At 40.8% G+C, this 27,995-nt stretch overlaps 1 protein-coding gene across 3 annotated transcripts; it reads left to right on the top strand.

Moving 5' to 3' along the window:
• The first annotated feature begins 288 nt into the window (after nucleotides 1-288).
• On the top strand, nucleotides 289-27,951 carry tdrd6 (tudor domain containing 6). Of its 3 annotated transcripts, none has more exons than XM_062550207.1 (31): nucleotides 289-490; nucleotides 9,031-14,878; nucleotides 15,009-15,133; nucleotides 15,222-15,302; nucleotides 15,388-15,436; nucleotides 15,511-15,581; nucleotides 16,355-16,412; nucleotides 16,512-16,591; nucleotides 16,689-16,749; nucleotides 17,107-17,258; nucleotides 17,427-17,475; nucleotides 17,935-18,005; nucleotides 18,195-18,255; nucleotides 18,356-18,435; nucleotides 18,603-18,663; nucleotides 18,972-19,051; nucleotides 19,218-19,278; nucleotides 19,587-19,666; nucleotides 19,833-19,893; nucleotides 20,133-20,212; nucleotides 20,330-20,419; nucleotides 20,548-20,608; nucleotides 21,306-21,370; nucleotides 21,955-22,045; nucleotides 22,947-23,014; nucleotides 25,637-25,691; nucleotides 25,825-25,889; nucleotides 26,332-26,404; nucleotides 26,716-26,789; nucleotides 26,945-26,999; nucleotides 27,342-27,951. In XM_062550207.1, the coding sequence occupies exons 2-31, from the start codon at nucleotides 9,073-9,075 to the stop codon at nucleotides 27,452-27,454; spliced, it is 7,977 nt and encodes a 2,658-aa protein (XP_062406191.1). In that variant the 5' UTR covers nucleotides 289-490; nucleotides 9,031-9,072; the 3' UTR covers nucleotides 27,455-27,951. The 3 variants fall into 3 exon arrangements, with proteins under 3 accessions (XP_062406191.1, XP_062406193.1, XP_062406192.1); XM_062550209.1 differs by having other exon boundaries at nucleotides 26,335-26,404; XM_062550208.1 differs by having other exon boundaries at nucleotides 22,950-23,014.
• The last annotated feature ends 44 nt before the right edge of the window (nucleotides 27,952-27,995 follow it).

Consider the following 27,995-nt stretch of genomic DNA (forward strand, 5'->3'; position numbering starts at 1 on the left):
GTAGAAGAAAAGAACAGAAGTGTGACATTTGAGAATATCTGAAATATGACCATATTCATCAAACGAAATTTCCTGTCAAGGCAGGCACTTGATCGAACTTCCATTTGACATTACTGAAAAACTTAGTATTAGAAGTTGTGAGTAGGGGTGGGGGGGGGGACGAAGAGTTACGTAGTGATTAACTAAACCAAAATTACGCCTGTGGCCCAATCAGAATGTATCTATCTGAGAGTGGGCGAAGTGTCACATGTGGAAGAAGTGTAACGTTCGAGCGGGAGACCTCAACTTGAGAATCGTGAAAACTTAGTATTTTCGGATCATTTCTGGATAACATTAAGTTTTTCCTGAAGTCTGTCTGTATGATGAATGTAATTTATACACATTCCTCTGTCTGTTAAATCAACCTACCAAGCGTGGAGTGAAGTTTTCGACGCCAAACCTGCCTAATTAACAGGAACACATTTGAAGCGAATCTGAGGAGTCAGTAAAGGTAAGTGCTATCCAAATAGTTCAAGGTGATAGTAAAACACTTTATGAAGCTTGCACGTAACCGAACGTGGTTCAGTTTATGAAGTGATAATGGCCAGGATTTACATGAAGCAATTTCTAGGATATCCTTTCGTCACTTGTTTCCTAGCCACCTGCTCCCACATGTAGCCAACACGAGTAGCTGCTAGCTAGGCTTGAGCGCACAGCTGCTAGCTAACCCATTAAGTATGTTTTAGCGGCAACATAATATGTTGTCCAGAAATCGTATGATTAGCCACAGTGACATCAAAATGTCCCACATAATGGGTTTACTGACTTAATTGTGGAAGTAAGTAGAAGTGTTGTAAAGCTTCAATCTGATTTGGCTCATGTGTTCGAAAACTTTTACGTTAACGTTAGCTTGACGTAAACCTTAGCTAGTTAGCAGCTTGCAGCTAATCGAGCGTGTCAGCCATGTGCTGGCTGTCAGAAAGGTAAAGCAGCACTCTAACCTTATACCAGTCCGATATATTATGTACGTTTGTGTGCTAACCTCGAACACTTGCCAAGATGTATTTTAGGGAGGGGTTGGGGATGGAGATATCAGCTCCGTAATATGTTATACATGTTGAAAGTCAGGCATTTGCAGGGAAATTCGTAAACTGGTCCTCAAGAGGACATGATTGTGTGTGGATAAAGGCGAGCATGTGATCACAATCCACCTTACATTATTATAAACTAGTGCAGAGCCCTTATAGATGTGGCATTTTTTGTTCGTATGACATGAAATTTGGCACTGCACACACTCGTGCCATTAAGATGACACCCACCAAATTTGAGAGCAGTCAGATGAGTGGTTCGAGAGTTCTGCGTGGAACAGACAGACTGACACACAGACAGACAGACGTTCCTTGCATTAATAGATAGATAGATATCCTTAGTTTCCCTTGTGGCTTGATGATTATTATTAAGGTTTGAGTTAAAAGTGCCGACATGATTAAGTTAAATATTCTTCTCCACTAAGAGTAAAGAGCAACGTCTGCCAACACTAGCAGCCTAAATATTATCCTTAGTACCAGGATACATCAACCTGAAGGATATTGTGAAAACATGTTATTGTTCTGTACTGCCCTACAAAGCAAGAAGGCAGTAACTGCGTTTTTGGTCTATTGTGCTTCTAAGTTAGCTACAAAAAGCCAGGGACAGGGAAAACAAAAAAAAATTGACATGATAAACTGACTGATAGATGCTGACTGTTTTTGATGTCCTGCCATGTAGGTAAGGCGGGCTGGTTTGTCAGGTCTGTGATATCAGAGTTTTCACATGGCAAGGCCCGGGTGGTATTTCCAAAAAAGAACTCATTTTTGGAAAAGTGTTATTCCAGGCAAATGAAATGCTGTTATTTTGACATGACCAAAGCAGAGGCTTGATTTTGTGTCCTGTAAACATTTATCTGGACCTGTGTTTTGGTACATTGATGTGCTGATGATCCATAGTTGAAATCGTTCATGATGCCATGCACCTCAAAGATATTCCCAGGGAATAAAAACAGCTCCACAAATTCACAGGGCCTCCAGCATAATTATCATTAAACATGGGGTTCTTTTCAATATAGCCATACATACATCTATGTTTACAAGCCAAACCCACATAGTGTGTTTCGTGCCAAAACTTCATCTGACAATAGACCTAGATTCCGGACAAAGTCACTCTAGCATTCATTAGCTCCTATCATATACATTTTGTAATGAACTGACAGGAAAGGCTTTGACCTAGTGTAAAGGTCCCGGTAGAGTCAACGCGCCCGACTTGTTGTGCAACAATGTGACGTCATGGGGAACGCTGTAACCATTTATACTTGTGCGTGGTGGTCGCGACACTATTTGCAGTATTCTCCTAAACAGAGTTGTCGCTGTTTTGAAAAGACTGCTGCTAGCTATTGCTACCTATTAAACCATAGAAGAAGACATCATTCGTTCGTGTATCTTTTGTTCCAGACAGTAAAAGTTGGTTCTCACCAGGGGGTCAAGACTGTGTTGATTAGCTTCGGCATGTTAGCATACGCCATTTTCAAGTATGCCGCTGCATGGAGCATTTAGAACCAGCTCCGTGCATGAAAATTTGTGTTGGGCACGAGCTCTCATGTGCGTGTCATGTTGGTGGACGGATACCTATCCGGCGGCTACAGCCAATCGTTACTCAGTGCGGGACTCCACTTGGACTCAGGTGTGTGTTCCAGAGCAACTTTCACTAATTCTTGTTACGCAGCAAGCAATTATGTGCATTATCGCCACCTGAACAGGATGATGACTCTTTTTTTTACAGAATGTCCAATAGAAATCAATGTAGGTCCATGTGTCATTTCCGGCATTGGAACTTCGCGCATGGTCGAGAGCCGATTGGCGCTGGATCAGAGCTCCAGTGTTCAATATGGCATTGACTATGAATTGGCCGGATTTACTAGCCTAGCCTCCGCCATTCATTTGAATGGAGGGCGGGACTTAGTCACGCTCTCCAGTTATATATAATACCTCCATGGTTCTCACAGGGCATTAGGGCTGGGACAACGCATCGACTTAATCGATTAGTTCGACGCAAAAAATACGTTCGTTCAAAATATGCGAATCGATACGTCGTCAAAATCAAAACAAGGTTGGCGGCAACGTGAGTGACTCCTCCTCAGACTTTCAAAAGTGCATGGCAGCACGCAGTCGTTCCTCTGCAGCGTTTCTCTAACTATGGGCCGCAGAGCTGCACCGGTCCATAATGTGGACTGCTTGTCCGTGAGGCGTAGAGTGAAATTAGGCTCGGTGCTTCACCTGATAATTTGTTGCGCATTTGATCAAGCAACCGCGGCCCGACAGAAAAAGAAAACAAACGTTTCAGCAATCAGGAGGAAATACTTTCTAATTCGATGTGATTAAACATAGAGCAACACAATTAAGTGTTGGTATGAGCGTTCATTGAATGCATGCATGTGCGTGTTTGCGCGACAGAAACTGAAATTAAACGATAACGTTGGCCGCTTCAACCTGTTGGAAGGCTGTTTAATTATTTAACGACATTTAATAGAACAACGTGGATTCTTGAAACAGAGCAGAGTATAGTTCAGTCAAATCTTAATATGGTCAAAAGATTGTAGCCTTAGTCTTCATTTAAAAATCTCCAGATCAGTGATTTCCCAGCTAGCAATTAGGCTACAATCGGGCCGCTTCCGTAAAACCTCCAGCGCTGTCGGCTGAGACGCCTATCTGCTCGGCCGTAATACATAGACAAAAGTTGGTATTGTGTTTCCTGAATCCTTACATTCAGAGATTCAAATGGAATTTCATTAAAAAGTAGGGGTGTAAATCGGAGCCTTCATGCCGATTCGATTCGATATCGATTTCCTAGGTCAGCGATTCGATTCTTTTCGATTATTTAGAATTCCCACCGATACGATTCGATTCGATTCGATTCGATTTTTACATGATATCTATTAAGTTTAAAAAATCTAGAAAAATAGAAATAATTTGCCTTTTATTGAGAATACAGAAACAGTAGCCTATTCTATTCACATGATGTGTATGTTACAGTATAAACAGGGCCAAATGATCTTTCTACCAGCCTTTTAGTGCAGTTTCTTCCTCCACACGCTGTGACATACAGTAGGCTACCTGCTGACTGTGAGATAACCTAATACAAATTGTAGGCCCAATATATCTGCTATTGCATATGCATTTTGTGTGTAATCAATATTAGAAGATTAATTAGCTAAACGTTTAACTTTAGGTAATTTAAGTCATAGGCAGCCTTCACTGTATTGGCGATGTGAGATTAAATAGGTGTCTGTCACTTTAAGGACGTGAACTTGCGAAAACGTTCTGAAGTTGGAAAGATTCCCTGGCCGTGTTGTAGCGGTACAGGCTATGATAGTTGTCACTGTTCAAAATAAATCAGTCCACAACTGGAGGACTTTTTGAATCTGAGGTACATGCTCAGCAAAGACAGTATGGGAAACGAACACAAATCATAATCTGAAGCATGTTCAACTAACGGGATAAACGTTTCCCCAAAACTTTAAATTGATTCGTTTGGACACTTGTTTCTCCAATTCCACTTCGTCCTAATAACTGTTATTAAATAACACCTGCTACTCAGAACACAGAAATGTTCAGAACACGTAGCCTAACTTGTAAAACGACACAGTAACTAAAAGGTCTCTAGAATGCATTGGCCAAATGTCATTGCGTATAATAATGAATGACTAACGTCACTGTTAGCGTGCTCACTTGATCTGACGAATTCATCAGCTGTTTTCCACAGGGAAAAAACGTGTGCATCAGTGAAGCTATGGTAGGCCTAACAGTGAGGGTCATTAAATGCCAAACGTAGTCCACCAACTTATGCGATGATGACAAAATTCGCAGCCTAAACGCTTTGTTGCGGTGCTGAACGTTTACAGTGAAGCATGTATGTCAACAACCCGCCAATTGCGAATGACCTTTTAATTCTACTCGCCAATGCAGATTTTCACTCACATTTGGCAAGTGGCAGAGGGTGCCAATTTTAAACCCCTACTAGGCTATAAAGTAGAAGACAATAATGAGGATAGCGCTACCCGCAGATTAGGAGCAGGTAGTAGGCTACGCATAGGAGCATATGCTGAAAATAAACAGACGGAAAAATACTAAAATAAATACATAGGCTAAATTGATTATCTTGCGGACGTATCGATGCATTGAATCGTCGGCTGTAGAATCGATGCATCGATGCAAATCGATTAATATTTACACCCCTAATGCTAACCGAATATAACAGTCATTTAGCTAGCCGTCTTCTGTGCGTCAATGCGTTCGCGATTGTGAATGTTTTATTTGAATGAAATGTGCATGTGGAGGGCGGGTGTCCATTGAGCACGCACGAGAGCGGGCCAAGGAGAATGAGTTAACTTCTACTGTTTGGTAATTAAGTTGCACGCATAGTCTACAAAAGTTGCGGGAGAACTTTATGCTTCTACCCGAGCAGCGTCAGGTGCATCAGTGCGACCACCGACTAGGCTTCCAGGGATGATCTCGTTGGTTTTCATGGAGACAGACAGCTGCGGTGTGCACGGAGGGGAGGGGCTGTGTGTGTGCGTGTGTGTGTGTGTATGAGAGACAGACACTTGAGTGACAAAGAGGGAGCGTAGGGAAAGGAAATCCAGCTTTACAAATGCTGCGTGTTTTTCAATAGCGTTTCAAAATAAATAAATAAAAGAATAACGAAACGCAATATGTGGCGGCCGGTGCTGAATCTGTGGCGCACCGCCACAAATTTGTCTATGTGTGGGAAACACTGGCATGGTCTATTCTGTCCTTAAAACACCCCTAAACGTTCGTTTTTAAAGAGACCCTATGCAACTTTCTGCAGGAGACGATCGCTCCTTGTTTACATCTGGAAGTCTGAGACGAAGAACCACGCTTGCAATTTATATATTTAAATATAGATACATGTATAAATATACACGCTAAAGCTGTCGGGGAAGCTCTGCAGAGAAAATGCAAGCATAAAACGACCGAAAACGAAAAACGAAACCGAAACCAGAGATGAAATCGCCAATCCTGCATAGTTCCTCTTTAAAAGTGTGCAGCTCACCGAGTGGTTACTGGTCTTCAACGATCTTCTATAGTAAGTTTCGCTGTGAAATTCAAATAGTGTTATATTAGGCACACACGGTTGAAAAAGTACTTCCGGGATTTCGAAAAGATTTTCAGATGACAGAAGCTGTATTTTTGTGCTAAACTCGCTATAGAAGATCGTTGAAGACCAGTAACCATAGAATAGACCATGACACCACACCAGACAGAATAGACCATGCACAAAGCGAGCAATGTTAAAGCCATACAGAGCTCCATTCTAAATCTGCCAAATTCCACAAACGGGCTCAATTGTCGAGATATCGGTGTCAAACACTAATTTTCATGCAATACAGAAAACGGACTTAAAGTGGAAAATACCGAAATATTCCTTTAAATTCGTTTTCAACTAAATTAGACCTAAATAGTTACAGAAATGTCTTCGTTCAGACGTTCGTTCATTTGCTAGGTACGAGGCAACATATAATTTCATTGCTCTCTCCTTTGCTAAGTTAACTGACAGACTTACCCTAGCTAGCTGCATGCTACCATTGGAGTTTCATACGTCTTTCTGCCGTTCTGACCCTGTTTGTAAGTCCAGTGAGTGACACGAAGTTGGATGCTCAATAAAATGTTTTATTTATTAACAACTAAGCAACTGAAATGATTAAGTTAATTAAGTTCATTTTCGATCCACATGCTCAACTTTCCTGCGGCACGACAATTACAGTTAACCTGCATTTCTGATTGGATATTAGCAGCACAATCAGCTCCACTGATTGGTTCATTGACGGAGGCACTTCCGCGGAGGATCTTCCTCCCTTTGGCCATTGACTTCAATGATATTCACGAGCCGCGGTAGTCTGGAGATTTATATAATGGGCACTTATGTGTGCGGGAATCTCCCGCATTAGAATCATTAAGGTGCGGGAAATAAAAAAAATATGTGGGATACCCGCAATCCCGCGCACAAATTCAGGCCCTGTAGAGTAAATAGTATTTTCAGGTTTTAAAATGTTTTATTTTTCATGCACATTAGGGCTGGGGGTAACCGATTATTTTTAAAACGATTAATCGGGCGATTATTTTATCGATTAGTCGACTAATCTAACGACTAATTGGACGATTAGTCTAACGATTATTTTTCTGTTGTTCGATTAATAAAATTAATAAACAATATAATGTATCCATAAAAAATCTTAATAATATAGTATACAAAAATCACCAGGATAAAAATATTTGCTTTGTCCTGAACACACAATATCAATGTGTACTGGAACAACAGTTATGACAGTGGGACATTTTAAATCTACTCTTTGCAAAACTCATTGCAGTGCTATGTAGGGTTGCCAACTATGAGAAAATAAAATGGGGATGCTTTTGCATGGTTGCATGAGAAATAGCCTACTTCTGAAAACAACAATTATGTGGGTGCTATTGTTTTGGGATGTTTCCCTCATGCAAGCATCAGCCTACTCTGGTAGGCAAATGGAGAACACATTGATATGCTTTATAATGAAATTTAATTTGAATGCCTGAATGTAATGATCCAGGAAACATTAATACAGGTGGAAATCACTAATCTGGAGATCTTTAAATGAAAGACTAAAGCTACAATATTTTGACCATGTTATATTCAAATTTCACTAAAAATGTTCTATGCAAGTTAAAAAAACCTTCCAACAGATTGAAGCGGAGCTTTGCCAACAACGTTATTGTGTAGTTTCAGTTTCCGTTTCTGTCACTCAAACACGCACACGCATGCATTCAATGAACGCTCATACCACCATTGAGCAGCCTACGGAACGGTTGGCAACCCTAGTGTTATGATTAGCTTTTCTTGAGGGCTAACGTAGTTACTTTTAAAGTAACGTTAATGTCAAGTCTAACAATGCATTTCATGTTCTAAAAGCTTGTAGAGTAGGCTACTGTATATCTACACAACATTGAAAATAGTTGGTAACGTTAGTGCAACTCGAGCCCTAACACACTTGGATGTGATGTTCAAAAATGTTCTCAATGCTCATAAAACATTGATTCATTCATGACCACTGCGTGCGCAAAGCCCTGGCCTGGACATTGTTTGGCTCCGTAGTTGACACTGTCGAACCTACCTAATTGCGCTTCGAGTCGCGTACGCATCTGGTGGGCGTCCCCCTGTTGCGCTTGATTCGTAAATTACCACAACCTGCAACTCCGTATGCTGGTTGTTCGTGCCGGCCGGGCTGGCGGGTTACTGGAGCTGTGTTATGCAGCCGTCAGCTAGCCATTCCAGCCAACAATAAATGCTAACAAATACAATACACAGCTGACTCGCTGCCAGTGACAAGCTAACATAAACTGCCTACCAAACAAGCACGAAAAAACTGCAGAGAGCTAGGATAGTTAGCGAGCACTACCGAAGTGCACTCAGCTCAAGCTGCACGACACACTACACAAACGTGAAATTAAAGTAAGTATTCCCATTCGACCACCCCAGGCGAGCAGTTTTTCAGGGCTTTGTGCAGGGCTTTTTTGGTTTGAGGAAGTGCAAACTGTTTGTTTTGTTTTGGTTTTGTGACTCAAGTGTTTTTTTTCTGGCGATATGTCGACGCCTAAATATGATGTCGACGATATTTTGAAGTCGGTTAGTCGACGTCATCGACTCCTCGCTACAGGCCTAATGCACATGCACACAAAACCCCAAATAATTCTAGCTTTATTGATTCTTTCCAAATAGAGCTATTCAAGTCAAGAAAATTATTTTATTCTCCACATCACAACAAAGGCTTATCGCAGAAAAAATATATATAGTAATGTTGTAATAATGTATTTTTTGCCAAGTTGTTGAATACAGATTCTCTTACCACTTTAAAATTGATGTGAACGTTTTCAGATTTGAATTAATGTCAGTCTAGTGTGCTTTGCGTTTAATTCAAATTGACTAAGTGTAGTTGTTTGCTGTTTTTCTGTTTGGTCCTTATAGGCATTGAATGTAATGCCAAATCTGGATATCTGGAATTGATGGATGAACCCAACTTGGGAAGACGCCACCATGTGTTCCATTGCGGGACTCCCATCGGCAGGTTCAAATGTTGCTGTGCTGGTAACCCGAGTGAACTCAAATCCACTCTGTGTTATGGTGGAATTTTGGGGGAATTTTTGCATGGAGAGAAAGCATATTTATGAGCAGATGCGAAAAGAGATTCAGTGTCAAGGAGAGAGATTTCGAGAGGCAGATGGGAGCCCAGGAGACCAGTGCTTGGTCCAGATATGTGATACATGGTATAGGGCTCGTGTTGTTTCACGTATATCATCCAATTACAATGTGTTTCTTTTTGATGAGGGGAAGACACTGAATGTCAAGACTAACATGTTGGCCTGGGGCAAAAGAGAGCATTTCCTTCTACCTCCGGAGGTGGAGTTGTGTGTTCTTGCCAATGTTTTACCATTGTCTCCTGATAACAAATGGTCTCCCATGGCCTTGGAGTTCATGAGATCTCTAAATGGTAAGATGGTGAATGCATATGTACAGGAAGTCCTTGTACCTCATCGGACTCTTCTCCTTGACATCCCAAGTTTTTCACGGCAGATTTTGGAAATGGGTTTCGCCAAGAAGCTTCCGCCAGAGAGGTTCAGAGAGTTTGTATCTCATCATTTGCAGCCCTCAAGCAGAGGCTCACCCACAAATCTTCCAGCCAATCAGTCCACCAGTGACAAATCTACAGAGGTCAGGCACCCAGAGTCCCAACTGAGCTTTATGTACCCGGAGCTGCAACCTGAAATGGTAGAGACGGTGGTTGTTACTGAGGTCACAAACCCCTCACGCATATTTTGCCAGCTGAAAGTTTTCTCTCAGGAGCTGATGAAATTAACAGAGCAGATCACCAAGCATTATGAGGGTAGAGTTGGAATGTGTCCACCACCTGAAACATTGGGGTCTCCTTGTGCAGCTAGAGGACCAGATGGCAAGTGGTATCGAGCAGTCTTGCAGCTGGTCATGCCATCGAGTAATGTAGCAGAGGTATTGCAAGTCGATTATGGCAAGAAACACTTTACTCAAATTGACAGCATAAGGCACCTGACAGCAGAATTCTTCAGAATGCCTGTTGTGACCTATGTGTGCTCCCTACATGGTGTTATTGACAAAGGTGTTGGATGGACTGCTTCTCAGATTGACTATTTGAGGTCCCTGCTGTTAAACAAGACCTTGATCGCCAAATTTGAGTACCAAAGCCTGTCAGAAGGGGTTCATTATGTCACTCTTATTGGGGCAGGAAGCAGGAACCTCAACAAAGAATTTGGCACATCTGCGGAGTGTCTCTTGGAAACAGAGAAGATCATTCAAGATTACAGCATTAACAAGAACACATCTCAGAAATTGCGTCCACCTAACCATGGTGAGGAAATGGCAAGCAAGTTAAACATGTCCAAAGAAAGCCTTCCAGTGAACACCACACAGAAAGTTGTTGTGCAGTATGTCGAAAGTCCATCTGAGTTTTGGGTTCAGACTCAGAAGTATGCAGATGAATTTGACCAGATGATGGATGCCCTTACAGATTTGTACTGTGATCCAGCATCTGCAGATGGATTTGTAAGAAACCCGGCAATTGGTCTCTACTGTGCTGCATTGTCTAAAGATGGCTCTTACTACAGAGCTAATGTTTGTGAGGTGAACGGCAAGCAGTTGTTGGTTTACTTTGTTGACTATGGAAATACAGAGATTGTGGACAGTCAAAGTATCCGTAATTTACCTTCCAAATACCAAATGTTGCCACCTCTTGCCCTGAAATGTGCCTTAGCTGGGATCAAACCTGTGTGCGATGGATGGAATCTAAAGGCACTGAATTTCTTCTCAGACTCAGTCATGGACAAAGTTCTTGACCTTCATGTTACTGGCAAGATCGAGGACAAACATGTTGTTCAGTTGTCTGATCCATTGCTAGATGGTGAGAAGGACATTTGCCACCTGATGTGTGGTGCTGGATTGGCCAGGAGGGAAGAGGCAATTGCCAAGCCTGTTCTCAAATATGCCCACAAACCGCAGACTTTGTCTCAAGACAAAACCAAGAGTGAAGCATCGTTAGACAGTGGGGCAGCAATTCCTAAGGCTACCAGATCTGCCTTCAAAGAGTACTTGTTTCAAATAGGAAGCTCAGTAGAGGTTTTTGTGTCTCATATTGACAGCCCAAATGACTTTTGGTGCCAGATTGCCAGAAATCTAGGGCACCTGAAGTGCCTTATGCAAGATATTCAGATTCACTATGCTGACAGTGAATACCAGGAACTTGCTGAAGCAGCATGTGTAGCCCGTCATCCTGAAAATGGAATGTGGTACAGAGCTTTGATCATTCACAAACACCAGACACCTCATGTTGATGTACTTTTCATTGATTATGGACAAACCAGGAAAGTGTCTGTGCAGGAACTCCGTCCCATCCACCTGTCCTTTTTGAAACTGAATGGTCAAGCATTTCGATGCAGCTTGTACAACCTCATTCATCCACTAACGCATACTTCTCAAGAATGGGATTCTAATGCTACACATCTGTTCAAGGAGTTTGTAAATGAAGCGTCATCCATGCACATTACTCTGAAATGCACCATATATGCCGTAATGTATGACATGCAGAAAGTGGTTTTCAATGTGGTGGACTTGGAAACGCCATTCCAGAGTGTGTGCAGTCTGCTAGTGAAGAAAGGGCTGGCTTTAAGTGCTCCTCCGAAGAAGGCTCCTGTCCCACCATTTCGTTTGGACACCTATTACTACTCACACCACAATCTCAAAATGGGGTCTGAAGAAGAAGTAATAGTGACCACAGGGAAGAGTGTGACTCAGTTCTACTGCCAGCTCACTAGGAACACTGAAGTGATTCAAGAGCTAGCAGACAAAGTCAACTGCCTTTGCCACCAGCTTGAGTCTGTGCAATGTCCAAAGACATTTGGAACTGTCTGCTTTGCCAAATACACAGATGGTGAATGGTACAGAGGCCAAATCAAATCTATCAACCCATCCATTGTGGTTAACTTTGTGGATTATGGAGACACGATAGAAGTACAGAAGGCAGATTTGCTTCCAATCCCCATTGAAGCTGGTGAGATCATGTCAATGCCTGTTCAAGCTATTGAGTGTGGACTTTCTGATATTTGTGTGGATGTCCCAAATGAGGTAAACACCTGGTTTGAAAAGTATGTGATTGATCATTTCCTGAAAGCAGTCATTGTAGCAAAGGAACCAAGTGGAAAGCTATTGGTTGAACTTTATGATGGAAAAACACAAATTAACCGCATCCTGAAAGAAAAGTTTGCTGCTGAGCTGCAGTCAAAAAGACAGGATGCTGCCTCAGAGCGAGACACCAGGATTGGCCAAAACCCAGTGGAGAGGGAAATTCCCAGGTTTGAGTCAAAAGCGCAAGTGGATGATGACTGGCGGAAGAAACACACTCAGAGCACTTCCTACAGAGATATTGACGTGAGAAATGGATCAAACCAAGACTCAAAATCTCAAGTGAATGAAGTCTGGCGAAAGCAATACAACTCCACACCCATCCAGTTCATCAAAGGAGATGCAGGGAATAAATCAACCAAATTTGAGTCAAAAACACCAGTCAACAACACACATGTATCTCTTAACAGAGGTGATGGTCCAAATCTGGGTAGCACTTATTCAAGACCTCAAGCAAATGTCTGCCAAGAGCGAGATCCAACACCAAAACCAAGATCACTTGGCTCAGGAAATGAGAAAAGCAAAACTGCGACCGAACCAGCAAGAGCCTCTTTTGGTAATGCATCTGTGTCTGTGTCAGCAGAGTCTAGGGTGACTTCAGCCAAACCTGCAAAACACAGCATCCCTGAGGTCTGTCCTGCACAACCCATTAAAACTTCTGCCATCTCCTCAAGTGAAGACACAGCTCCACAGGTCATTCCGAAATTGTCTGATCTTCCACCAAAGTCCATCATGCCTAGAACAGAGTCAGAAGTGTATCTGTCACACTGCAATGGTCCTTCGAGTTTCTTTGTCCAGCTTACCTCGGATGAAGATAATATCTTCAATGTTGTAGAAGAGTTGAATAATAACAGCGATTATACACCTCTGTCTGTGAAAGACATCCGAGAAGGACATTTGGTTAACGCTCAGTTTCCAGAGGACGAATCTTGGTATCGCGCTGTCATAAAAGCACAAGTTGAGAGTGACACTTACAATGTGGAGTTTATTGACTTCGGTAACATGGCAATAGTGCCCTCTACGAAAATCTGCTGGCTTGCTCAGCCCCATTTGGGTTATCCCAGGCTGAGTATTCATTGCTTCCTGAGTGGTTCCACAGGCGATGAGGGAAATCCAGGTGACTTCAAGAATGAGATCACTGGGATTGATGGACTCATACATTGTACGTTTATTCAAGAAAAAGAAAGTAGTTGGGAAGTGATCCTAGTGGCAAATGGCAAAAGACTCGGAGAGGACACAAAAAACTCAACTGTAACATCTGCGCTGCCAGCAGGCAAGGAAATAAGTTCGAAACAAAACAGTTCATTGTCTGAAAGTGCCAGTCAAGCCTTGGATGAAGTTGTAGTTTTGTACAAGAAAGTTGATTTATCTGAAGGACAGTCTCTAGATGTTTTTGCCTCCACCATAAGTGGGCCTGAGTTCTTTTGGTGTCAGTACTCAGAAGCAGACAAACTCCGAGAGATTTCTGATCTTGCTCAACATATTGGAAATGCTCCAGAATTCAAATCTGTTCATGTAGGATCACTTCATGTTGGGAGTGCCTGTTTGGGTCTCTTTGCTGATGATCAACAATGGTATCGAGGTGAAGTCTTGTCAAATGAGGGAGACACACTCTCCATTCTCTTCATAGACTATGGCAATGAATCATACGTCAATGTTGACAAAGTAAAAGCGCTCCCCCTGCAGCTACACAATATTCCCCCTCAAGCTTTTCTGTGTCAACTGGATGGTTTTGATTGCTCTCAGGGTTCCTGGAAAGATGATGCAGCTGACCAGTTTTTTGAGCAGCTAAATGATAAACTCCTGAAAGTGACAGTTGTAAAGCCTACACAGCCCGAAGATGGAAGGACATCATACATGGTCAAAGTTGAGTGTGAGGACCAAATCATCAGTGACATCATGAAAAGGTACTGGTGTTCATCCTCTGACAGTGGCAAGGTTCCTGAAACCACCACAGAACCAGTTTCAATTGAGCCAGTAGTTTCTCTCCAGTCTACTCTTCTTGCCTCTGAGTTGGAGACAGTTGAAGCATCTAGCCAGGAAGTGCAGACTTGTGATATGGATCAAGTTTTAGATGACCCCGTAGCCAGCCCAGAAGCACAGGATAATCTACAGGACTTATCAGAAACCATAGAAGGGGGTTCTGCCATCCCTGTGTTGCCCGTTGTTGAAGATCTCAATGTACACACAGAAGAGGAAAAAGATCCAGTTGCTATGGCATCTTCCTGCAACCAAGATCAATCAGCTATGCTTTTGACAGACACGGGTGATCACCTTATGAAAGATGTTGTTCAAAAAGTCATCAATGATGTTGTAGAGATGATAAGCACAAGTTCAGCACAAGCCCCTGAGGAGAATGTAGAGTTGGACAAATTTGCCAGTAGCACTGTGTTCATCTTGGAGCAGGATTTAAACGAAAGCACCCGTATTCTCTGCATTGATGAAAGCTGTGTGTCTTCAACCTCACATGATCGGAGAGAAGATGGGCATGAGGACAGCCAGGCAGGTGAAAATGAACTTGAACATTCTAGAGATGCAACTGCTGCAAATACTGAAACTGGAGAAGATACTCTTGAGGAGGGAAATGCCAGTGAAGTTTTTACATCCAGTAAGTAATGAGTAATAAACATTAACTAGCCAACATTAAATTGTTTTGTCATTTTAGATGTTATTGCTACCTGTTATTCAAAATAGTGTTTGTAATGTGTCTGTATCTTTCTATGTGATCCTCAAAAAAGATTTTGGCAAACTTAGAAGAGCCACCGGAAATGCCACTGTTGGAGCAGAATGTGTTGTCTGGTCCCAAGCTAACCAGAGCTGGTGCCGTGCTAAAGTGTTAAGCATTTCCAAAGAGACTTTACTGGTAAGCATTTTCTCTCCCGCCTAAAAACTATTGTAGCAGTCATCAGACGTATTTTCTGGTGAAGTCACTGTCAATTTCTTGCATGCAGGTATTGTTACTGGTGCAAGATTATCAAATGGCAGTTGATCCACAAAACCTCTTCGAAGCCATTCCAGAGGAGAAAACCCAGGTATATCTTGCTAATCTTCTTAACAGTATTACATAAGGGTTTCAAAAAGAACATAGAGCCTAACACCAAATTAATTGTTTTCTAGAGTACACCCGCAGACACAGATTCCCCCTCGTCAGATGATCTTCCACAAGGTAAGGTTTTGGTCAATATAGTTCCAGAAATTTGAGGAGTAATTGATGCTAATCTTGTTGCAATCTGTTTCCAGTGTCGAGCAAAGAGATTGAAGTGAAAACTGGTGTACTAGTTGATCCTCATGAGTGTGTTTCAGATGACGAGGTAAGGATGTCCAATGGAGGACAGATTTTTCATAGTTTTCAATTTCAAACTTTCAATGCTGTACAGCTTTGACTATAGATGCTCAGCTAAAGATGGGTGCAATGATGACTGTTTCCCAAGGTTAACCAGGTTAAAGGGATAGTTCGGGTTTTAAGACACGAAGTTATATGGGTTCCCTGTCAGCAACGTTGTGCATCAGCACTGACTTACCCCCCGACAGCGTCCTGTGAGCCGAGATCCAGCCGGTTTTTGATCGTTTTTGATGCCGGACTATTTTCTTCAGCAAGTTTCTGGGGTCACGAAAGTAAAGTGTTTTTCTTCTCAAAACCATATGCGTTCAACAGAGTGATATATTTGCACCACAAAAACGTTGTCCAGCTGTCAGTAGCGCGCAGTGATAGGAATCGCGAAAAATAAGTAAGTGATAACGAGGTTTGAATTTTTCCTGGACAACGTTTTTGTGGTGCAAATATATCACTCTTTTGAACGCATATGGTTTTGAGAAGAAAAACACTTTACTTTCGTGACCCCAGAAACTTGCCGGACTACTTTCTTCAGCATCAAAAACCGGCTGGATCTCGGCTCACAGGACGCTGTTGCGGGGTAAGTCAATGCTGATGCACAACGTTGCTGACGGGGAACCCATATAACTTCGTGTCTTAAAACCCGAACTATCCCTTTAACCTGTCTTGGAGCAAGACAAATGGACAAATATACAAATGGCAAAATGATTTGAGCGGGCCTACATTTAATGCAAACAATTTTCTTCATAGGGTCTGCCAGAAGAGATTCGGAGTGATGAAAATTCTTCACCTGTCAATCAAAGACCTGGTAGTTCTTTCTGTTATTCAGATGTACTGCTGGGCATTTGATTATTTTGTATCATTGTGAGGAGGAATGTGTGTTTAATCTGTGTTTGAATTATGACAGAGGAACCCAGTTCTTTTGTGGAGGGACTTGCATCTTATGATGTGCAGACAGATTCCGTGCCTTCACCCCAACAGGAAGAGGTAGGTGATTGAAGTGAAATGAGATCATCCTGCTCATACTGAAAAATGCTTACTGTATGTTGTACCCTGTGAAAATGTAATTTACACTGTATTTCAGGATCTGGTGCAAGAATGCCAGGCTGATGTGGATGTCTTGGTTGATGTTTCAGGAACAGCTGGTTCGTATTAGTTATTCTGATTCAGTTCTGTTATTGCATGAAGACCATATCTTCTTTAAGTAGTCAAACTTTTGATGGCCTAACTAGTTCGCTTGCCACTTCTGACTGACCACTTCAGCCAAGCAGCTAGGTTCACAGCCCAAGGCAAAATTTGGTAGGGAGAAGTTTCTGAGGTGTTTCGCCGAGTCGAAACTTACCGTTATTTGGTGATGCTTCATCACATATGTTAAATGTGTTATATAGTGAACCTCAAACTGAAGCTTGACTTTTAACTGTTATTCTGATGTAGTGCTTGGCAACTGAAGTTATCTGAGAAGAAGACTTTGTGTTTAACATGTGTTTGAATTATTATGACAGAGGAACCCAATTCCATTGATGAGAGACTTGCGGCTTATGATGTACAGACAGAGTCAGTGCCTTCACCTACACGTGAATGCCAGGCTGATGTAGATGCTACAGTCGTCATATCAGGAACAGCAGATTCTGTGCCTTCACCTCAACAGAAAGAGGTAGGAAAAGCAACTTGTGAATAAAATGAAAACATCTAATCTTGAAAAGAAAGAAGAAGCAGCCTTTTGAAGAGTTTGGAATTTGCCCAAAAACGTGCCCAAAAACGATTGCACAATGTCATACCCTTTCAGACTGTAATTTACTCTATATTTTTGGATCTCTTGCAGGAATGCCAGACCGATGTGGATGCCACAGCTGATGAATCAGGGACAGCAGGTTGGTAATTATTTAGGGGTCCAAACAGGGAAACTGCTGGACTAGGCCTACATTCAGGGCCGCTAGGCCTACAATCTTAATATCAGACATCTTGTAGTCTTTTTCAGAGCAGGACCTAATGTTATGAAAAGTTAATGCTGCTTTACATAAAATACAAAGATGCCAAATTGGTGGTCTGAATAGCAATTCTACAGTCTTTGAAAATTCCTCATATTTACTCAATTAACTGTAATTTGGATTAACACCTGCTTTTGCCACACAGAAATATTCTCCTCCCATCTTTTAACACAAAACTCCCACTTTCCCCTGACCCTCCTATGAATGGATGCACCCCCCTCCCCCCAAGTACAACCTGTTTGTGCATACCTTACCATGTTTTTACGTGCATGTTGTGAAACAAAACAAACAAAAGTACATCTGGCCTTGTGAGTTTAATCTGTGTCGGAATTGTTATGACAGGGGAACCTGAGGAGGCACTTCCATCTTATGATGTGCAGACAGATTCTGTGGCCTCACCCCAACAGGAACAGGTAGGTGGAGCAACTCGGCAGTAAACTAACAGAATGAAAACATCTACACTTGAAAGAAAGACATGGCAATTTTTTATTTTTATTTTTATTTTTTTTTACTTTCACATGGCAATTTTTAGAAATGAATAACGTTGAACAACTTTTGAAGAATGCCTACCGCATGTCATATCCTTTGAAAATATTTTTCAGGATCTGTTGCATGAATCCCAGGGTGAGGTAGATGCTACAGTTGTCATATCAGGAACAGCAGGTACAAGTTGGTTGTAATTCTCTCTAGTTTAGATGTATTGCTGGACAACTGAAATTTTCTGATGGGGGTTGTTTAATTTGTGTTTGAATTGTTATGACAGCGGAACCCAGTTCCATTGAGGAGGCACTTCCATCTTATGATATGCAGACAGATTCCGTGCCCTCACCCCAACAGGAACAGGTAGGTGAAGCATCTTGACAATAAACTGAAAATAAAAATATCTAAACTTGAGAGACATGGGCAGCCTTTAGAAATTAATAACATTGAAATGAAATCATCCTGCTCCTCCTGAAGAATGCTTAATGCATGTATTACCCTTTGAAAATATAACTAGCACTATATTTCAGGATCTGTTGCATGAATGCCAGGCTGATGTAGATGCTACGGTCGTCGTATCTGGGACAGCAGGTTAGTAGTTATTTGGATTCTATTCTGTTGTTGTTATGACCCATATTACTCTTAGGACAGACAGGTTGGAGGAGGTTTGAGGTGCATTTCAGACATTTAAGATGTGTGTATATACTTCAATATCCATATATTTTTGATTGCCTAAATAAATTACATCAATGCCCATAGACTGGGGGATTAGAAGATACTTCATCTGATGATCATAGGCCTGTTGGTTGGTTGTAATTCTTTCTGGTTAAGATGTATTGCTGGGCAGCTGAAGTTATCTGATGGGGGTTGTTTAATTTGTGTTTGAATTGTTATGACAGCGGAACCCAGTTCCATTGAGGAGGCACTTCCATCTTTTGATGTGCAGACAGATTCCGTGCCCTCACCCCAACAGGAACAGGTAGGTGAAGCAACTCGACAACAAACTGAAAATAAAAATATCTGAACTTGAGAGACATGGCAGCCTTTAGAAATTAATAACATTGAAATTAGATCATCCTGCTCCTCCTGAAGAATGCTTAATGCACGTATTACCCTTTGAAAATATAACTAGCACTATATTTCAGGATCTGTTGCATGAATGCCAGGCTGATGTAGATGCTACGGTCGTCGTATCTGGAACAGTAGGTTAGTATATATTTGGATTCTATTCTGTTGTTGTTATGACCCATATTACTCTTAGGACAGACAGGTTGGAGGCGGTTTGAGGTGCATTTCAGACATTTAAGATGTGTGTATATACTTCAATATCCATATATTTTTGATTGCCTAAATAAATTACATCAATGCCCATAGACTGGGGGATTAGAAGATGCTTCCTCTGATGATCATAGGCCTGTTGGTTGGTTGTAATTCTTTCTGTTTAAGATGTATTGCTGGGCAGCTGAAGTTATCTGATGGGGGTTGTTTAATTTGTGTTTGAATTGTTATGACAGCGGAACCCAGTTCCATTGAGGAGGCACTTCCATCTTTTGATGTGCAGACAGATTCCGTGCCCTCACCCCAACAGGAACAGGTAGGTGAAGCAACTCAACAATAAACTGAAAATAAAAAATCTAAACTTAAAGAGACATGGCAGCCTTTAGAAATTGATAACATTGAAATTAGATCATCCTGCTCCTCCTGAAGAATGCTTAATGCATGTCTTACCCTTTGAAAATATAACGTGCACCGTATTTCAGGATCTGTTGCATGAATGCCAGGCTGATGTAGATGCTACAGTTGTCGTATCTGGAACAGCAGGTTAGTAGTTATTTGGACTCTGTTCTATGACTCATTTGACTCTTAGATACGAACAGATAGGAGGTGGTTTGAGGTGCATTCCAGACATTTGAGACATGTTTATACTTTGTATGTACTTTTTCTGATCATGGGCCTGTCGATTGGTTGCAATTATATCTGTAGTTCTGTTGTAGTGCTCAACAACGGAAGTTACCTGATGGTGGGGCTGTGTTTTTAAATCTGTATTGTAATTGTTACAGAGGAACCCAGTTCCATTGAGGAGGCTCTTGCATCTTATGACGTGCAGGCAGATTCTGTGCCTTCACCCCAACAGGGAGAGGTAGGTAGAGGACAGAAATGGCAGCCTTCAGAATTCAATGATTGAAACTAGATCCTCCTGAAGAATGCTTACTGTGTGTTCTACCTTTTGAAAAAAATAACATGCACTACATTTCAGGATCTGTTGTATGAATGCCAAGCTGATGTAGATGCTACAGCCGTCGTATCAGGAACAGCAGATTATGTGCCTTCACTCCATCTGGAAGAGGTAGGTTAAGCAGCTCCGGGATAAGCCGAAAAACATCTAAAGTTGAAGAAAGACGTCATTCTGCTCTTTCTGAAGAACGCTTGCTGCATATCCAACCCTTTGACTGTATAATTTATGCTATGTTTCAGGATCAGTTGCCCATATGCCAAGGTGATGTGGTTGCCTTAGATGACGCATCAGGAACAGCAGGTTAGTACTTATTCAGATTCTATTTTGTTATTGTTATATTCCAAAGGATTTGGCTGATTGCTATGTGATTGTTGAAATCACATTTGGAGGTGGTTTGAGGTTATGCATCAGTATCAATACACTTAATTAAATCACATCAGTGTTTATTGTAGGGGAGCTTAGGCTAGCTGAGTGACATTTCACCCCCAAGTAGTTAGCCTAGCGCCTAGCAGAAATCATTCTTTCAGAAATCTTCAGTGTGTCTGTATGTGTATTTCTATAAAAAATATTGGCAAACAGAATGACCAGTTTGCACATTTTGTCAATTATGTGAGTTTCATAGCTTAGCCATTAGAGTGCAAATTGTGTAAATATGTAGTCTGAGGCTGGAGCAGCTGATGTCTTGGCAAACCAAAGCAATTGTTAACCAAATATACCCATGAAACTATGGTCACAACCCATATTCTGCCATATTCTTCAGATGGCAGACAGCAATCAGCGAAACAAACATAAAAAACTGAGATATAAGCAAAATAAAGAGCTGACTGACCGACTGCTGGTTAGTAAAAACCCAGAGTTTTGTAAATAAATAGCTGTTGGATTTATGTTGTCATTCATCAGATTTGGACAGCAGTTCAGATTTTGTCCGCTCAGTTTTCAGATTGACTAGTAGTTCTGTAAAAGTATTGAATTGAATGATTTTTTTAATGTTTTATAGATCTGGACGAGGAGGACTCTAATGATGTTGCTGACGCAGTGGATCCACCTGTTGCTGAGGAACAGGTGAATTCATGAATTATGGCTATGGCTATGGCTATGGCTATGGCTATGGCTATGGTTATTTAGCAGACGCCTTTGTCCAAAGCGACATACAAATAAATAACAATACAAATTAAATTAACAGTGAACAATTACAAACTAGGGAGAATAGTAATATTATCAGTAAAACAATAATTTTAAGCACTAACCTAATGAGAAATAAAACAGTGAAATGAGAATAGCAATCAAATAAGTCACTCAGTTAATTATATATAATAATAATAACTAAAGCATGGTATGGCTAAATTTAAGGACAATAGCAAAATAAATTTCAAATTCTATCAATAGACAAATTATAACAAAACAATACTATTATACAAACCATAACACATCACAAACTCAAAGGACTAAGTGCATATTAAATAAATATGCCTTAAGACCCCTCTTAAAAGATCCAAAGCTGTTGCTTTGCGTTGTAATTATGGATGGAGGGTCCCAGAGAAAATATTTGCTGTTTTGCCAACATATTATACATACGTGTATGTGTGTGTGTGTGTGTGTGTGTGTGTGTGTGTGTGTGTGTGTGTGTGTTTGGCAACGTGATGTAGATTGAGGAGTGCCTGACTGCTTTGGATGCTCCAGATGAAGTGGTTCCTCTAGCAGTTGAGGAGGCCCCCCTGGAAGAGCCTGAGACTGCTGGTTGGTTATTCAAGTTATTCAAGTTATGAGCTATTTAGTTGTGATGATGTTACTTTATACATTATAATTAACTATTCAGTCTGTTTTGTATGTGTGTATCACAGATTGAAATTCTAGAATTCTTTTTTTGTATCTGGATCATTTGCACACACACACACACAAAATATATTCTGCAGGGACAGATCTATCCTAAACCTACAAATCATTCATCCTACATTTTTAAAGGAATCTTACAAATCAGGACATGTTCAATCAATATCACATACAACTCTAACCCACAGTAACAAATCTTTTCTGGCAGCTACGATGCTTGTTGACGAGGCTGTGGTGATGCTCAGATTTAATTATCCAATCAGGAATTTAATTTCACTATCCAATCACATAGCCGTTGCTGTGGGTGTAACAACCAAAGGAGAAAGCAATGTTTGCTTTCCTGTCATTGTATTCGGCCTCCTTTGACTAACAAACCAGTTAAACAGTTGCGTTCCCCAACTAGCACTGTTACCATTGAAATGTAAGTCTGCTAACCTGTCAGATTGCCAGATCTAATCTCTCTTTTTTTCAATTTGGCAGCTTTGTCAAATCAAACCATTTTAATGTGGTCTCTTTAACTTGTTTGTGTTTGTGTAGTATTGTGGGGAGCATGTCTTGAAATTATTTGTAACTGTGAAGATCATTTGCATAAAGAAATATTGGTTTTAAGTCATGATGCATGTTGCATAAATTTACTTCAAGCTCAGTGTACCTTGTATATACAGTCTATGGTTTATACAGGTCAACAACACCATGAGCAACAGCGTTCTATCTCTTGAATTCTCAAAATAAAATTCTCAAAATTCTCAAAATAGAATTTGGATGTGTATGGTGTGATCAAGCCTGTTTGTGTTTATCTTCTTGCCAGCAGAGCAGGACCCGGAACAAGACAATGCTTTGCATGCTAATCTCCAAGGATCTACTTCAGAGGAAGTGGTATGTGATGAGCTGAGCAAACCATGCAGTGTGGCCTCACCACTCAAACACTGAACCGGTGAAATGCAGTTCCAAGTTGTTACCCAAAAATATCATAACTTAGTTGCACACCTGTGGTTTTGAGCTATTTTAGTTTAATGATCTTAGTGTAATGAGTAATTCATGTCTTGCAGGTGACAGAATTGATGTATTTTATCTCCTCAATATTTACAATGTAAATGGGAAAGTCCAGTTACAACCACCCCTATTATAGAAAGTCTCTAAAATTCTTAAAGGTGCTCTAAGACAGTGTTTTTCAATCTTTTTTGAGCCATGGTACATTTTTGACATTAAAAATTCCCACAGCACACCACTAACCAGAAATACAACAACATTACACATTGCAGCAAAAATAATGACAATTCAGCTTCTCCATTTGTTTACAGTTCAGTTCAGAGTCTGCCATTTTCCTTTTCAAGTATCGGTAGGCTTATCCATAGCTGTTTTATCTTTTCACCCACAAATATCAAAAAGCTCGATACCACATTGTCCGTGAAGTTCTATTAAGTGGCATAGGCTATGTGAACTCGGCCGTCATATTGCTGTGGGCAAACACCTTACTGTCTATGGGCAACACTCGCTGACGATCAGAGACACCTCTCTGATTTTCACCAAGAGACACGCGAGAGAGACATATTTCTCCATTGGCCTCCAGTGATTGTTGCCCCCACCATAATGGCAGCGCTATTTACATACGCTCTGGAGCCCAATGCGGAATCTAGCTGTTTAATATCTATTTTTCACCACAACTTCTTGTGCGCATCGCTTAATCTACCGCGTCATTATTGTGCTACCTATGGTCACCCACTGACATGGGTATTTATTTACTTAACAAATCACTACATTGCAGGCACAGACGATCAATAATGGCATAGCCTACTATTTGAATCAACCAGTGTTGGGGGTAACGAGTTACAAAGTAACGTATTACTGTATACGCATTGCAGTTCAAATTTCAGTAACTTTTTTACAGTTCCTAAACTAGAGTAACGCTCATTACTGCGTTACCCACGTTTTTGAGTAGCCTCCTAGTGTAAAAATGTTGACCAATAAAACGAATAGTAGGCTCCATGAATTCTCTCTCCTTGGCTCTAGGTTAAATGAGACGGAGCTACTAGCGCATGCGTACTGCTGCGGAGATCGTTAAGACGAGAGATGGAAAGGAATGCAAAGTTTGTGTGTGTGTGTGTGTGCGCGCGCCTGTGTGTGTTGATGGTCCTGCTGTATATATCTGCTGCGGAGATCGGTTAGAGTGAGAAAGCGAAAGCAAATGGAAGAGAAGCTATGGAGGAACTGGAAATATTCACATTATTTCCAGTTTGTTGGACACAAGGGAAATAATATTTCAGTTAGGTACAAGATATGTCTACGCAAGAAATTGCTCTCCACTGCAGTGCTGTCGATGAGTAATTTGTCAAAGCACCTGACAAGACAGCACAGCAATACCAAGAATAGGCTGTCTTGTTTGTGCGTGCATTTTTTGCATACAGGATTTGAATGAGTGGGGGAAAAAGTAAAGTAAAGTAATGAGTAGTGAGTTACTTTTTAAAGTTAGGAATGAGTAAAGGAATCCAATTACAGTTCAAAGCAGTAACTAAAGTAAAGTAACCAGTTACTTTTTTCTTAGTTACTTACCCAACACTGGCAACAACTAAATAATAAATGTTTTTGGACCAATTAAGTGAAATTTGACAAATTCCCATGGCACACCTGATCTCTCACGGCACACTGGCGTTTGAAAATCACCGCTGGAAGCTGTGTGACTTGGTTTTTAAGCTAAAACACTTTTTGTCACATACAGCAAGCTGTCCGTGGTCTAGCCGTGGTCTCTGTGGACAGCCCAGGCTCCAAAAAAGGCATGGCTGGCCCAGCCTGGACCGTGAAGCATAACAAACTCACCGAAGAGATGCACATTCAGGAGTTTCAGTTGCAAGGGGGTGTGAAGGGCGAGCTAGCTCTGTTTTTTTGAACATCAGCAGAATTGACGTTATCTAACATCACATAGAGCACCTTTAATTAACATAAATGTGAATGTTTCAGTATGAATGGGAAGATCAGCTAGATTTCACAAGCAACCATTCTTGTACAGTTAATAGTGATGTCAGTCGAACTGCTCATAGACTGACTGAACATTTAAAGCCACGTTCTTGTGCGAACTAATGGCATCATGTGGCATGAGGCAGCTTTTAGCTGACCTACTGCTGGTTGTGCATAGGATCTTTCTCATTGTGTTACATTTGCAAATAGATTGTGCAGTAATCAAGCAAGCAAGGTTAGTATCAACTTGGCAGTCTAGAGCAGCTACTGATACAGAGGATGCACCCACAGAGAAGAGTGACCTACTGCAAAAAAAAACATTCTCCCGTACTGCTAAAGTCACAAAATGATGTGCTCAGAGACAATACAGGAAAGAAGATATGTCAAAGTAGATTAAGTGGAAGAACACAACAGGAAAACAGTTGACTATGGTTGAATTCTTCAATCATAATTCTGACTGTAGGAAGCATAACAACATCCACCTATGAATATAGAGATCACTATTAGACACGGGTCCTGATTTAAATACTCTCAATTTACCCACAGGTCCTACAGGAAGTCCAGTCAGAGAGTTCTTCAGCCGAAGAGACAGGAAGCACTGGTTAGTAATCACAATAGAAGGACTACTACAACGTTTTTTTTATAGTTATTTGTTCCAGCTGATTATGAAATTATAATGAATTTGTTTTGTTTTGCATGGTGTCAACAGTCTGACAAACTGTGTTTGATTACAGAACAGAGTCCAGAATTCCCAGAGAGAGCGGTATTGGAACTTTTAGACTTTTCTCCGAATGAGAAGGTATCTGAGAAGATTCAATGTGCCTTGTTTTCTTTTGAAAATCACAAATGACCTGTAGTTAAACCATGTGACACATCTTATCACGGCAAAGTTTAAAGCAACACTAAAGAGTTTTTCGTACATTAAAATAATGTTTCCAAAATAATTTCAGCAGTTCGTCAACTCATAACAGGGTGAACGGCATTTCTGCTTTCACTTTGCGGCCCTCTATCGGCTATAACCGCACTATGTAACTTTACGAGGTGGGGTAGTGTATCTGTAGTTCGATGAAATGAGACATCAGAAAGTACAAATTTGACTTGCTTCGGTGTCACAATACATCATACTTTCATAAAATCATGCAACATATTCTACCTTGTCTATTATTTGCTGGATAAACAAATAGCGTGTGTGCAACAGAGGAAAAGTGCTTTAGTGTTGCTTTAAGATGTGTTGTTTTCAGCAGACGACAGTTGAAAGTAATGGTGACCATGATGATCAGACTGGGGCTGCAGATGTTATCGAGGCATCAGAAGGTAAGTCAGCCTGAAATGCAGACCAGTAGCCACTGATGGCGTCTTAAATCAGTTCATAGAGGGTGGTTTTCTTTTTCTTGAGGTTGAGTTAGTGGGTTGTATTTAATGTTCGCTTGGCTGTTGTTGCACAAAAAAACACCTACAGGTAACCATCATTTCTCCAAAGTAGCTACAATAATTCATTAATCCAGTTGACGTTGTAACTTGTTATACAGTAGTTACTATAGAAGTTGTTGGAACTTTTCAGAAGAATCACTGTTTTGAAAAGTTTCCTGTCAGTATGTACTTAATGGCATTTGTCCACTGAACAGGTCTTCCTGTGGAGGTGGATCTGATTGACTTGACCTCTGATACAGAAGACTCAGACACTGCTTCAGATGATACGGTAACTTGCATTTAACATCTTTGTGGACATACACTCACACTACTTCATCATCATATTGCACACTGCCCACAGACTTACACAGGGAGAAATTATGTTATTCCACTGAAGATAAATTTCAAATATCTTTGAAATAATCAATACTGATGTCATTACAGGTGAAAGACCGCAGTGAAGAGTTAGAGAGGAGTGCTGAAGAAGGCCAAACATTAGGTAATACCGGTCACTTCATTTTAAGTGCCTCTTTAAATACTGAAACACTTGGGTTGCATCAATCACAATTTGCACTGTGGTATTATAATTGGACATACTCAAAGAACAGTAGGTGAGTTCCCTTGACTGAACATGGATTAAGACATTTTTAATTAACTGGCTAAGATATCCAATACTCAAGTGATGGGTCGGAATAGAACACCAGTTCTCTTGTACCAGTTGAATACCTTGAAAATGTGGAAATGGTGGATTGCAAAGTTATGGTTCTGTCAGAAGTCAGATACTCAATCAGATATTGTTAAAATATGTATCGTAACAAACTTGTAATTTCTCTTTTGTCAGATGAAGTCTTAAGTGAAGTAACACATCTCAGCCTGCGAGCAGAGGCGGCGTCTGGTGATGACAGCGATGACAGTGTCATATTTGTGGGCGAGATGAGGGCCCCCATGCCATAAACCCATCAGAGAGGTGACTGTACTGTCCAAACAGAAGTTGATTTTTCTTTCAGTCCTCTTAAGAGATTAATTAATGGGCCGCTTTTGGATGTGGAGGAAATCTGCAAGTTCCGCAGATAATATTATTTGATTTCTTTGTTAATTATTTTTCTGATGCAAATGGTGAATGTTTTTGTTTCTTTCAATATCTCTGCAAATGAGTAACATGTGTGAAGTAAGTACTCATCATTATGTTTTGGTGGAATGTTTCTGAAAAGGACAATAGTGCTTAATTCTCGCAGAAATATGTTGACTTTGATTTAGTGTGGTCATTGCTGTACAAAGGTTTCTTGTTCTTTATCTTCTTTGATGCCAATTTTGAACCATACCACATGACTCAGGTCTTCCGTGATGCATAGTTCTTGGTAACTTAAAGAAAATTGAGAAATGTTTACTAATCGAATAATAGAGTAATTTACTTTTTGAGGCTAAATAAATAAGCAAGTTTATAAATTTAACTGCATTTCTTGTTGTTGCATACTTTCAAGACTTTACAATTTAA

The sequence above is a fragment of the Sardina pilchardus genome, chromosome 12 (genome assembly GCF_963854185.1).
Source record: "Sardina pilchardus chromosome 12, fSarPil1.1, whole genome shotgun sequence".
Lineage (NCBI taxonomy): Eukaryota > Metazoa > Chordata > Actinopteri > Clupeiformes > Clupeidae > Sardina > Sardina pilchardus.